The 13464-nt window shown below is 32.9% G+C and overlaps 1 protein-coding gene and 2 long non-coding RNA genes across 3 annotated transcripts; 2 read left to right on the top strand and 1 right to left on the bottom strand.

The window, feature by feature from the left end:
* Window positions 1-2683: 2683 nt before the first annotated feature.
* On the top strand, window positions 2684-6311 carry LOC145136056 (uncharacterized). Its single transcript, XR_013720196.1, has 5 exons — window positions 2684-2961; window positions 3073-3140; window positions 4333-4508; window positions 5605-5715; window positions 6189-6311. It is a non-coding gene; the product is annotated as an uncharacterized LOC145136056 (long non-coding RNA).
* On the bottom strand, window positions 4795-11782 carry LOC145136055 (uncharacterized). Its single transcript, XR_013720195.1, has 4 exons — window positions 11608-11782; window positions 5867-6625; window positions 5547-5783; window positions 4795-5408 (listed from the first exon to the last, which is right to left on the bottom strand). It is a non-coding gene; the product is annotated as an uncharacterized LOC145136055 (long non-coding RNA).
* LOC145138463 (homeobox-leucine zipper protein HAT9-like) lies at window positions 9205-10358 on the top strand. Its single transcript, XM_079072546.1, has 3 exons — window positions 9205-9773; window positions 9898-9977; window positions 10054-10358. The coding sequence occupies exons 1-3, from the start codon at window positions 9321-9323 to the stop codon at window positions 10286-10288; spliced, it is 768 nt and encodes a 255-aa protein (XP_078928672.1). The 5' UTR covers window positions 9205-9320; the 3' UTR covers window positions 10289-10358.
* Window positions 11783-13464: the final 1682 nt, after the last annotated feature.

Genomic DNA, 13464 nt, shown 5'->3' with positions numbered 1-13464 from the left:
TCGTAAGAATACTGGCCCACAATACTTTATCTCTCTAACAATATGAGATGTCAGATGAACCATGACATCAAAAAACGAAGGTGGGAAATACATCTCGAGTTGGCATAATGTCAAGATAATATCACTTTCCCATGAATCTAATACCTCGGGATCAATAACTTTAGAATGAATCATGTTGAAAAACAAGCATAGCTTTGTGATTGTGTGTCGAATGCGGTCTGGTAGTATTCCACGAATTGCAATGGGAATCATATGTGACATTAAAACATGACAATCATGGGACTTCATACCAAATAGTTTTAGTTCTTTCATTGACACTAACTTCTTAATGTTAGTAGAATACCCTGATGGAACCTTTACACCATGTAAGCACTTACAAAATTTTGTTTTCTCATCCTTTGACATGGTATAACAAGCTACAGGCAGATACGTACACTTTCCAGGATTCCTAATAGGAGCAAGCTCGGGGCGAATTCCCATTTCAACCATGTCTTCTCGAACATTAATCCCGTCTTTTGACTTTCCCTTGATGTTCAACAATAAGGCTATCAAGCTTTCACAAACATTTTTTTCAATATGCATAACGTCAAGACAATGGCGAACCTGCAAGTGCTTCTAATATGGTAACTCCCAAAATATAGATCTTTTCTTCCAAATAATTTTGGGAGGAGTTGTACCTGTACGTTTACGTTTATGTTTTCCTTTACCATTACCTTTGAATTTTCCGAATATAACGTTTAGATTTTCAACACGAGAAAATACAGTCTCTCCTCGTAATGGTTTCCTTGCTGTCCTCTCCTCAGTTTTACCATTGAACACCTTTTTTTTCTTGCGATATGGGTGATTTTTTGGAAGATATCTTCGATGATCCATATATACATTTTTCTTGCAATTTGACAACCATAACGACTGTGTGTCATCTTCACAAATTGGGCATGCATTTGCTCCTTTTGTGCTGTATCCAGACAAATTCCCATATGCTGGAAAATCATTTATTGTGCAATAAATCATGGCCCGAAGTTGGAAATTTTCCCCACTATATGCATCATACACTTCGACACCCGGACTCCACAATTTTTTCATGTCCTCAATTAATGGAGCTAAATAAACATCGATATCATTTCCCGAATGTTTTGGACCTTGAATTAGTAATGACATCATGATGTATCTTCTTTTCATGCATAACCAAGGTGGGAGATTGTAGATACAAAGAAGAACCGACCATGTACTATGACGATTACTTAGGCTTCCAAATGGATTAATTCCATCAGAACTAAGTCCGAACCGAATATTTCTAATCTCTTGACCAAATTCTTTAAAACTGGAATTAATATTTCTCCATCGAGGGGAATCAGCCACATGTCCTATTTTTTCCTCTATTTTACGATCGGCATGCCATCGTATTAATTTTGCATCTTTGGCGTTTGCAAATAACCACTTTAATCTAGGCACAATAGGCAAATACCACAATACTTTAGCAGGTGGTTCTTTTTCACATCAATGGTTTCTTCTGTATGATTATTCTGCTTATACCGTGATGTACTGCATGTGATACACTTATCTAGATCTGCATACTGGTTTCTATATAACATACAGTCTTTTGGACATGCATGTATTCTTTCGATTTCCATTCCCATTGGACACATTAGTTTTTTTGCTTGATATGTTGAAATAGGTAACTCGTTATCTTGAGGAAGCATATCATTCAAAATCTTTAGAAGATTTGTGAAACTTGTATCACTCCAACCATTGTTTGCTTTTAGGTTAAATAGTTTCAAAACAGCAGATAGTTTGGTATACTTCATACACCCGGTATACAACAGTTTTTCTGAGTCGTCAAATAATTGTTGAAAATGTTCATAATCCTTTTCAACGACATTGTCCTCCCAATCATGTAACATTCCAGATAAGTCATCGTACTTGTCATTGTTTGAATCATTGTTATCATCATTAAACTCTGAAACAACCTCATTACGATTAACCAATGTCTCCCCATGTCGTGACCAACATATATAATCTCTCATAAACCCACGAATTATTATATGTTCCTGTACTTTGGCAGAATTATTGTACATACGACAGTTCTGACAATCTACACAAGGACACCATATGTAGCTTTCTCCTTTATTCACCTGATTTTCCTCTGCAGCTTTAAGAAAACCACCCAAACATGCCAAATATTCATCACATGAACATTTAATTCTATCCATCTGTTATTACATAAACCATATATTAATAACATGCATGTAAGACTAAGAATACATCTAAAGGCATTTGTAATTTACCTAATACAAATTTAATCTTACTAAAATATGACTGAGTGTTTGAAAGTAATAAAAATACCTTATCTTCACTTGTTAGACAAGATGAGTAATGTATTATTTGATGATTCAATAAGTTCCTGCAATATTCAAACAAACAGTAAATAAGTCATATAACGAATTATGTAATAAAATAAGATATTATTATTATTATTATTATTATTATTATTATTATTATTATTATTAATCCATTGTTATTTTGATTGGGTTTTAATCCTAAAACAAATTATATTATTTGTTATATGAGTAGCTAAAAATCGTTTATCTAATTGATAGATATTAAATAGAAATGCATATAAATAACTTTTTTATAACATCAAATATTATAGAAAAAACTAATTTAGTGGAAGGCGGGACTTTCTTTATTTTTCACGCCAAAGGTCTCTTTCACCTTCTACCCTATCAATGACTGCATCGTGTCTTTCATACTCTACCGTAGTCACATATCAAAACCTCCGAAAACATAATCTCATATGGCGATCTTTTACCAATCAGTTGATTCCCTCTTTCAATCTGTCATATTTTGTATATTTTCCCCCAAAAGCCCAACTAGATATCTACGGTTGATAACCTTTACTATCCCAGAATATGAGTCGCCCATGTTCTACAACCTTCCACCATATAACCCCAAAAGGCTCAGGTGATGGGTTTGCTAGCTTGCCACTCTCTTGTTATTTTTTCAGATTAGCATTTGAATACAATTATTAAATTTCAGTTATATCTGTTCTTTACTTCTTATTTGTTGTTGCAGGGTTATTCCAAGGTTTGGAGAAGAAACAGGAAAAAAGAAGAAAACGATGTCACCACTTAAGGTTTAAGGTGTTTCCATTGTCTATACTAGTTACTTTTGTTATGCAATTATTATATAACTATTCTGCATTGATCGTTATCAGCTTATCCTCAATGGCAGTAAATTTGAAAAACAGTCAAACAAATGTTTTGGGCAGGGTGTTTTTGTTGGTGGTTTAGATACATGAATAACATAAACAAAAAAAGTATAAGACGTATTTTAAGTATCAATATCTAAGAATTATAATATTACAAGACTATTTATCACATAAACAATACCAATGAAGACCTTCAGAAAGGTCAAATGAAAATTGACTTAAATTTAGAGCTACTTTGATAACACTCTTTGGTCATATAAATTTAAAGCTAGTTTGATAACAGTATTGTTGATGCTTTTTTTTTATAAAGAAAATTGAGTTACAAAATCTCGTTGACAGAAACTATAAATATGAATTGTATTCATTCCAAATGGTCAAACAAAATAAGGCAAGTTGATGACTACAGATGAATGAAGTTGAGCTATAAATACAATATACAATTTGCTTGTGACTTTTAAATTTACGTCATCTATTTAAAAATATCAAATACATTTTAATTTTATAATAAAATATTATAAAAAAGAATAGAAAAAGAAAAATAAATTCTAAATTACCACAACTCTTATCATCTTTGAACCCATTTATTTAGATTGCCAAAATAGAATACTGGTGTGATACACTGCAATTTGTAGTTTATAAAAGCTAAACCAGAGTAAACACTATGGTCAGATTAGAGGTACATACTTGGACTTAATAAAGAAGAACACATGTGTTGTAGCTAATAGTTTCCATCCCAGTCGTATGTGATCTGTTTTTTTTTTAAATTTTATTATATTATATATATATATATATATATATATATATATATATATATATATATATTTTGTGTGTATCTTCATCAGATCATCAGCTTTATAATTTAAATATATGATTTTTCTTATAATATTAGTTGTCATTTTGAAAAGTGAAGGCTAATCGATAAGGTTAAGATTAATTTTGCTTTATCATTTTCCCTCACACGTCTGTACCCTTGTCATGCTATAATAAATGCTCTTAACCCTCCTATATTCTTCTCCTACTTGATAGTAACATCACAACTTTTTTTTTTACTTCTGTTAATTATAAGCATCATATCCAACTGTTTCAATAAAATGTTTGTATGCGTATGTGTGTGTGAACAATAGAACTTGTCAGACAAGGAGTTCCATTGCCGGTGTGGTGTAATTCGTGATTCTGGTGCTGTATATTGTGAATTAAATCATGATTAACACACAATTAGAGATGAGCAGTTAGTATCATTTCCCAATCCCGTAACGGTACCAAATTCATCGGGAAAAATACCGGACACGCCTGATTAGAGGTACCTTGTTTGTTTTGCTTTATTAGCATATTCCATTTTGGTAGAACATAAAAGGTTAACAAGTATTGATGATGTATTTTTTAAGTAAGAACTAAGGAGTGTTTAGTGTTACAAATCTACATCAATGTTACCTCTGATTTTAACAACATAAAAGGTCACAAATTTGTTTTGACTTTTAAAGTTCATATGAGTTATAGTTTTACTTCATATTCCTATAAAGTTACAAATTCATAATCATTAATCAATTGATGACAACTAAATTAGTGCAAATTTACAATCACTTTCACATTTCATATTGAATAACTTGTTTTACTTTACAAAGTATGTGGAACATAACTACGAGATTCGATCCTTAGGGTAAAAGGACAGCCTGTATTCAAGAACATGTAATCTCCAAAATAGCCTTTGATTAGCTTTATTAATTGTTTAAAAATAGGAATCAATGGTGCACCATATCTATAATGACCTGCTAGACAATCTTAAACAAAATCCTATAAATTAGAAATAAGTATCTCAGTCTAAACAAATAACTAAACAACCGGATAATAATCCTTATTCAAATAAAAGACTCATAATAACTTTCCTATTTTATTGTTTAGCCTTGAAGCTACCTTACTTCCACATTAGATAGACCTGGCCAAACAGTCCAAGCTTATCATTGGGTTAAAATAATTATAGTCCTTTATCATGATCTGACCGTAAGTGAGTGGTGTCGTCAACATCATCTTCTCGAACACTAAACCCAAACCCGTCTTTTGACTTTCCCTTGATGTTCAACATTAAGGCTATCAAGCTTTCACAAACACTTTTTTCGATATGCATAACGTCCACACAATGGTGATCCTGCAAGTATTCATAGTCTGAACGTTTATTTCCATGTTTCCAGTAACTAAGATCCATCTGTAATTACATAAAAAAATATTATGATTCAATTAAGTCTCAAAAAATATTCCTGTGATATTCATCGTCTGGAACCTGTCTTAGATTTTCAATTCTACTTAAATATAATGAAATTTTATGTTCTCGTCTGGAAGTTACCTTTGAATGTGTGTGCCAAAGATGAAAGGGAAAGGATTAATGATATCTATAATTCCAGGGGATATTTGGAAGGTTGCAGCAAGACTAGAGATGGCTTTGGTTGTTGAGGAAGTTGAACCTTTGCAATGGTCTATGTCGTTCACAGCTTCTGACTCTGCTCAACTTTTATGTAAGTTTTCAAAAATTAAACATTAACCGACTCAAATGTGAAAATCTGAGGCTGACCACAAACCTCAACTGTTAAAAAAACGAAAATTCTAAATTAAACATATGATTAAATTAACACACTACAAGTCTACAATAAGATTAAAGATACATACTCAGACTTAATGAAGAAGAATACGTGTGCTGTATCATACGATTTTCATCTCCTTCATACAAGATTTATCGATTCTCTGCACGTGTGACTTTCTGTGTATGCTAATTGATGAATAAATACAACTTTTTTCATATGGTTTCTCTGTTTTTATGTGTGCGTCAATGGAAGAAAATATAGCAATTAAGTAGATAATCATTGGAATCAGTGGTCATTATCTTTCAGTCCATGTTTTTATCAATATCTTTTAAACTTTAAAATTTAAAGTTTTATCCATGAACGGTTAAGTATTTGAGTAATAGATATCTTATCTGTTTTTTTTTCAGAGTCCATGAATTTCAACGTGATAAGGATATTAAATAGTGAAATATGCAGGCATCATCTATCCGGTGTTGTTTGGAGCTGCTGGCATACTTTCTTGATCTTCTACGGTTCTATTTGTGGTCCTTGTTATTTGCTTTCTACATGTTGGTGGGGTTTTTTTTGGTTTATTGACCATTTTGCCCCTGCTTGGCATTTTTTGGTGTGGTGTGCTTGTTGACTGAAGTTTTTTGCTTCTATTCATCCGTGTGCTTTTGTCCTGGTTTGCAGTGCTCTCTAGGTTGCTAGTGGGATACATCTTTGCTATTTGGACCTTTTTACCCTTGTGGGGTGTTTTCATATTGCTTTTAGTTATCTGTTTGTTTGTTTAGCTTAGCTTTTGTTTCTTTGGCTCTTCTTGTTGCTTACTACTGGACTTTGTTCCAACTTCCTCTTGTGTGTGCTTAATAAAGTCATAGTTGTTCAAAACAAAAAAAAGTCATTAAGCCACATTTGCATTTGCTAGATGAAGTAAAAAGACCTTGCTAAATGAAGTAAAAACAGCTGCTTTTTGAAAACGGGTCATATGGCTTCCTAGTGTGACTTGTTTTGAAAGTATGTTTAAGACATCCTATTTAAAGAACTAAAGGTGAAAGTTTGTCTTTGATTGTACCTGATGGTTTTCTGGACGAGTTAAACATTGCAACTAAGCATTAGATAATCTTACATCAGAATTCAACTGCATACAAATTTCTAATTTGATTATTGAATTTCTGCCAATTTCTGCACAAATTTGACTGTATATACAATAATTAAAGAGTTTGTTGAAAAAATGAGAATGATATTTTCAATTTGTAATTACATAGAGATTATTAAATATGGTGCCATGTCACTAGTGCTATGATTTGGAAATAAACACGTCAAAAAAATGGGCGTTGGCAGACATAGAGTTTGGTTTTTGAAAAATTGGATCCTTTAGTCATCTTATAAACCACTCCTTGTACCCATAGAACACGTTTGTATTAGAAAAACCGGGTTATATGACCTTATAGCTAAAAGACCCGGTTATGTCAATATTATGCGAGTTTTTTAAATCTAGCATAAAGCTCGGTTGTTCGCTTTAAGCCGGGTCATATTACACTTCCCATTATAAAACCCGGTTTTTGCATAATATAACCTGGTTTTTTAAAAAACCGGGTCCTATAAGGCGGGTTCTATGTGGCTTTTTGTAGTAGTGTTTCTAACGACATCTTACGTGAGACAATCATTGATGAGGTGTTTGGGGCTGTTGATGCTTATGTTCATCGCGATCTCGACTGCTTGGTTGCATAGGTCTTGTTGTTTGGCTTAGGTATTGTGTTATGAACGTCATAACTTCTTCATATGATATCAGATTTTAACGATCATTATATCCATATGTTCGTTTTTTAAGTCTACTACAATTTTCGTTAAGATTACTCCCGTTAACATGTAATATCATTTTATTTACAATTTTATGAAAAAAATATATATATACTTGCATTCATAAAAACGGGAGTGATCTAAATGAAAATTGTAGTAGACTAAAATACGAACACATGGATATAAACATCGTTAAAATATGAGATCGTACGAAGAAGTTATGCCGTTCAGAACACATGACATAAGCAATCAAATAGTCGAGATCCCGATGGACATAAGCATCAAAAGCCTCAAACACCTCATTAATGATTGTTCCACGTAAGATGTCGTGAGAAAAACCTAAACAAATCATTCAAAAATACTAAATGAGTAAAAAAAAATAAAAATAACTTATTTTGCAACAAAAAAAACATTAAGGACTAAATGTGTACAAAAATATTAATGACTAAATGTGTAAAAAGTGATAAATATATTACCCTATTAAGTCATTTTTTCCGGCTAACATGAAGTAGCCGATCATAAGGACTGAATGTGTAAAGTTTAACAAGTTGAAGAAGTAATATGGACGAAAAAAAATCAATGACAAAAATCAAAAATATATTAAGTCATTATCCCTTTATAGAAATAGTCACTAGAAAAAACAATCCCTTATAAAAATGGTCCATGTATGAAATAGTTGTAGAAATGGTCCCTACAAGATTTGTAAAGTAACGAAAAGAGTCCTTATAAGAAATAGTTACAAAAATGGTCTTGTAAGAAATAACTACAAAATTGTGTCGCGTAAGAAATAACTACAAAATTGTCCCTCTGAGATAATAATGTTACAAAATTGTCTCCGTATAATAACAGGATTACATAAACAAGCCTTGTGTAATATCGTAATTGCAGAAATGGACCATACATAATACCATAGAAAGAAAAAAGATCCTCAATATTAAAGAAATAGTCCCCATATAATAGGACATTTTAGAAATAGTCATTCTCTAAAATCAAAATTTTACAAACGATCCATGTTCATGTATTAAACAGTATGTTAGAATAAATTACACACATATAGACCATGTATAATAGGGAAAAGAACAATCCATATGTAAGGCTATCCGCTATCAAGTCAGGAAGGCTACGCGTGCTGCCTACGTGGCAGCCCTAGCCACGCGTGAACACCGCCCCAATGGGGGTAGGTGTCTTGTGACATGAAGCTAGCTACGGAGGAAGACGACGAATGCGATTGGTGGACCATTTTTTTGACAGTTTCTTTTTCTTTCTTTTCTTTAAGATAATATTGTCAAAAAAATATAAAAAAGAAAAATAAAAATGATGTTGAGTGTAACCATTTCCAAAGGTTAGTGAGTTAGTAGTGGGTTTGTAGTGGAGGTGATGTGGCGCTGATGTGGCGTGACTTTTTGAGTAGGCTGGTGGTAACCATACCCCTTAGCCTAACAGAACATTATTTCTACTCAATGTAGGGAATAACTATTTTCATAATAAGACTAAAATACAACCCCCTTAGCCTAACAGAACATTACAGAAATAGCTGACAACATAAGCGCCAATGTAGGGAATAACTATTTTCATAATAAGACTAAAATACAACCCCCTTCCCCTCCCCTGGGACCCAATCCATCCCCACTTTCACCTCAATGTGATTCCACGTATGTAATTTTCTAATTATTTCTACTCAATGCACTAAAACACACACATAAATTAGCAACTTTTCCCTTCAACTCGTAACTAAAATCGGTAGGATTTCTTAACACATGGATCATGAGGTTTCTTGCGTCACAAGCTTAAATCTGAGCTTAGGCGATCATGGTTTTCCGACAAACCATCTTATTTATCTTCATGATGAAGAGCAAGAGCAAGAACAAGAACAACTAGAAAGGAAATCTATTCTGAAATGGGATCGGTGCGTCCCTTGTTTGAAATTAGGGTTAGGTAGAGATCAAGAAAGGCATCCAGATCCAATCAACTGGATACCACAAGCTTCAAACTCGACTGTCAATACAATTTCTTCATTCTCTAAATCGACAAGTATCAAGAGGGAGAGAGACGGTGGTAGTCAAGAGGTGGAGAAGGTGTTGTCGAAAGCTGTTATTGAAATTGACCAAGATGAATCCGAAGGACGTGGTGCAAGGAAGAAACTGAGATTGACAAATGAACAAACTTTAGTGTTGGAAGAAAGCTTCAAACAACATGACACCCTTAATCGTGTGAGTAACAAAGACATGGTTTCTTTTCAATTTAATGGAGCCAAAACTTAATCTGGTTGATCAGCAATATAGGCTCACACATGTTCTTATACTGCTTTCTTCTATCTTTTCTTTTTATACATAGAAGCAAAAGCAAGCCCTGGCAACAAGTCTTGTTCTACAGCAACGACAAGTTGAGGTATGGTTCCAGAATAGACGAGCGAGGTACAGAATCAAATATCTTCATGTTTAAATTTGCTTTTTATTCCGTTATTTACTTATAATTAACTAGCGTCAACAGGACGAAACTAAAGCAAAATGAAGTAGACTGTACACTACTTAAGAAGTGTTGTGAAGCACTAAAAAGTGATAACAAAAGGCTAGAAAAGGAAATTCAAGAACTCAAAGCAATAAGAACCACCATCTCCGTCCCTCCGCAATTCAACATACAGTTTCCGGCAGCAAGCCACAGCATGTGCCTTTCTTGTGAGAAAATTGTCTCTCGTTGTGTTAGTGGCGGTGGCGGGCGGCGGTGACAACGCGCAATTTCTAAAACTCCTATCTGCCGTGCACCAAAGTCACACATGCACCTTTTTAGTCAGCTATGCTAGGTATTATAATATAGATAGTGTCAATTTTGAAAATTACTACTGTAATTAATTAAATTGTCTTCTAGTAAAGTAATGTAATTTTTTAGAGTAAATTAAAATTTTGGCACGTCATGTGCGCTAGTTGACATCAAAGGCTTTCAAAATCACGGTATCAAATGTGTTGACTATTCCCTCTTTCCAAGATTACCCAATCTATAACTAGCCACTTACTAATCCACCTAGGCTTCTAAATTCATAAATATAATAAAAATTAAATTAAAAATAAAAATATCGTTATAAAATTCACTATTAATATTGAAAAATACAAATATTATCACAACATTACACAAACAACTAAAATTTAAAGAAAAATATTTATACTGACATTTTTAGATAACTTAATTTTTTCTCTATTTTTATATACCATGTACTCTACTAATTTTGGGATGTTTGGAGACATGGGCCCAGAACGACCACCCAGGTTATACATCGTCTGGGTCGGGTCTGCCCTGATCGTGATATCGGATCACAAACAAAAGTCACTAATTAACAAAAGAAAATAATTCTATGTTTAAAATATGAAAATTCATATATATTCATCTCTATCTACGAGGTCACATATTAGAAACAATTTATAAATTAATAATAAGGTTGCATTTATAATGTAAACTCTGAATCTAATTATCCAATTTTATCTAGCATTATAAATGATGCATCAATACCATTTCCATTATAAAACCTAAAATTTTATCTACTATAGTAGTTGAGGTGCGAAATTCAATACACAATGATTAATGGTTTAATCCTAACACACCTAAACTATCGTTAATATTATGTGATTGACCTCCCACATGGGTCACCTAGATTGTGTGATTTATCATTTTCTTAAATCCTAAAATTTTCAACTTACAAATAACCAACATATAAATTAGATTACTATGTAAACCAAAGAGTAAAGATTGTTGGATCATGATGCTACAATCAGATCATATCATATTAGGATCTTATGATCATAAGGTAGATCCAACTATATTGTGCTATATGTTACTCTTGATAAGGTCTCACTGAGACCGACATCACAAGTAGATCTATGGATTTTAAGATCGTGAGATCACAAGATTGTTGGATCATGATGGTCGAATTGATAATAGTATAAGGCACGCAAGGAAAAAAAAATCGAAATAATAATCTTGATTGAACCATTGTTCTATTGTTCATAATTAATAAAAACTAACTAACTATCAAGGGGCGGTTTTGAGAAATACCTCTATGATGGCAATAAGATTAAGAACTCAAGCTGCAGTCCGCTCTAAAGGAATTACACCCCTTCTTCAAGCAAAAAAGCTCCTTGGTGTTCTTGGTGTTCAAGCAAACATGACCAAAATCTTTCTGGTTAATCTTTTACATCATAGATTTAAAAGAGAGGTAGGGATATGGTTTTTGAACTATGGTTTATTGCAAGAAGGATCATTTGGTTTTCCATCCCTTATATAGAGAGTGGAAATCAAGGAGCCTTTCTTAGCCACTTATATTTCATTAAATTATGGTCATATTACTATAATACAAACATTTGACTTTTATTTCTCAAATAGTCCTTATAATTAATTTCTAGTTATGTATTTTATGAATCAATAAATGTCAAATTAATCACTCTAATTAATTATTCTTGGTTTGGGGTGAGCCAATTATGTAACCGAAATAGGCCCGTATAACTAATATTGTATCACAAACATGTTGTGTCGGTAGACATATCATTAATAAACTTTAACTTGGATATGTAACAACAATTGGGTAGATGAACTCACAAAATTACACATAATATGTCTTATGTTAGATCAAATTAACAAGATGATGAATCACTTAATACATAATGTAACGTCCAAAAACATAGAGTAAAACTTTCGTTTTTAATTATAATAAAACCAACCCAACATTATTCCACAAAAGGTAACCAAGGTATAAGTTTGAAATTTCAAAATCATATATCAGAGTAAATAACATAAAAGTCAATAACACGAAAATCTTTAGTGGATGCAATACAATCAAGCACTGCTCTTCCCCTTTCTACCAGAACAACATGAAACATTTAAACTTAAAACCATATGAAAAATTTTTAATGAGTTCCTCAAAATACCAAATACAACATAGAGTAATGGGCTCCGACCTAAATGATGGGCCCCACCTTGAATAACGAGCCTTTCCTTGAGTAATGGGCCCCACCCACAAACATATAAACAGGCCCCGCCTCACAAGTATATAAATAGACCCCACCCAAAAAGTACATAAACATTCATGCAAGAGTCACAGGGACAACAACTAGACCATGACACCAAGTGTCCTACATAGTATAATGAGAAGTTTCGCATCACATATAAACCGGATAATCCCAACTACATGCGAATAATGAAAAGACCGATCTCACAAACCACCTAGATATTTAAAAAAAGCTCAAGCCTCGATCTATGACCTAAAAGCCCAAAGTTTGCCCCATGGTTAAACTTAATCGAAATATCAAAAAGTCAACAATTTGTCAAACAGGCGCCCTGCACCCACATAGGACAAAATAGACATTTTTCAGTCTAAATTAGGTGTATTTAGAAGAAATCAGAAGGCGCCCCATGCCCTTACCAAACACATCATGCCTAGCGTTATTCAACACATATTTTTCAACTTAAACCCTCAAGTCAAAACTTCCAATTCTCAAATCTGGATCCAAATGATGTATTAATGGATAAAGTTTCCAAATTTATCCATTAGAACATCCCAAAACAACTACATATAAAATCCGAGTTTCCAAAAAGTCCAAGATCCTATTTTAGGAGTAAAGAAAGCCCTTCCATGCACTCTATACTCCACCAAAACATTATATCTAAAGTGAAACGTTACTCAATTTCATGGAGTTGTCCAAACTCCAAAGATCAAACCATCAAAGGGGATCAAAACACAAAATAAAGCACTAAAAACTCCATATACTCTTAGATCTAAAGATGAAACAAAGTAAAGCATGAAAGTTTATAACTTACAAAAGTCCCGAAGTGGTAAGAAGGTTGAATACTTCAGATGTAAAGCTTCCTTGATAAATATTTCTCTTTTACTTCAGTCTAGAGAACCAAAGACCACCA

This window comes from Lactuca virosa, chromosome 9 (assembly GCF_052849685.1).
Source record: "Lactuca virosa cultivar CGN04683 chromosome 9, Lactuca_virosa_CGN04683_v6, whole genome shotgun sequence".
Lineage (NCBI taxonomy): Eukaryota > Viridiplantae > Streptophyta > Magnoliopsida > Asterales > Asteraceae > Lactuca > Lactuca virosa.
The sequence above is the reverse complement of the archived record's forward strand: the minus strand, read 5'-3'. Positions and strand labels throughout refer to the sequence as shown.

Excerpts from the sequence above, each read along its gene's own strand:
- LOC145138463 (XM_079072546.1), top strand. The coding sequence starts at position 9,321 with ATGGATCATGAGGTTTCTTGCGTCACAAGCTTAAATCTGAGCTTAGGC. Across the intron at positions 9,774-9,897 it reads AACATGACACCCTTAATCGT|AAGCAAAAGCAAGCCCTGGC; the intron begins GTGAGTAACAAA and ends TTTTATACATAG. Across the intron at positions 9,978-10,053 it reads TTCCAGAATAGACGAGCGAG|GACGAAACTAAAGCAAAATG; the intron begins GTACAGAATCAA and ends TAGCGTCAACAG.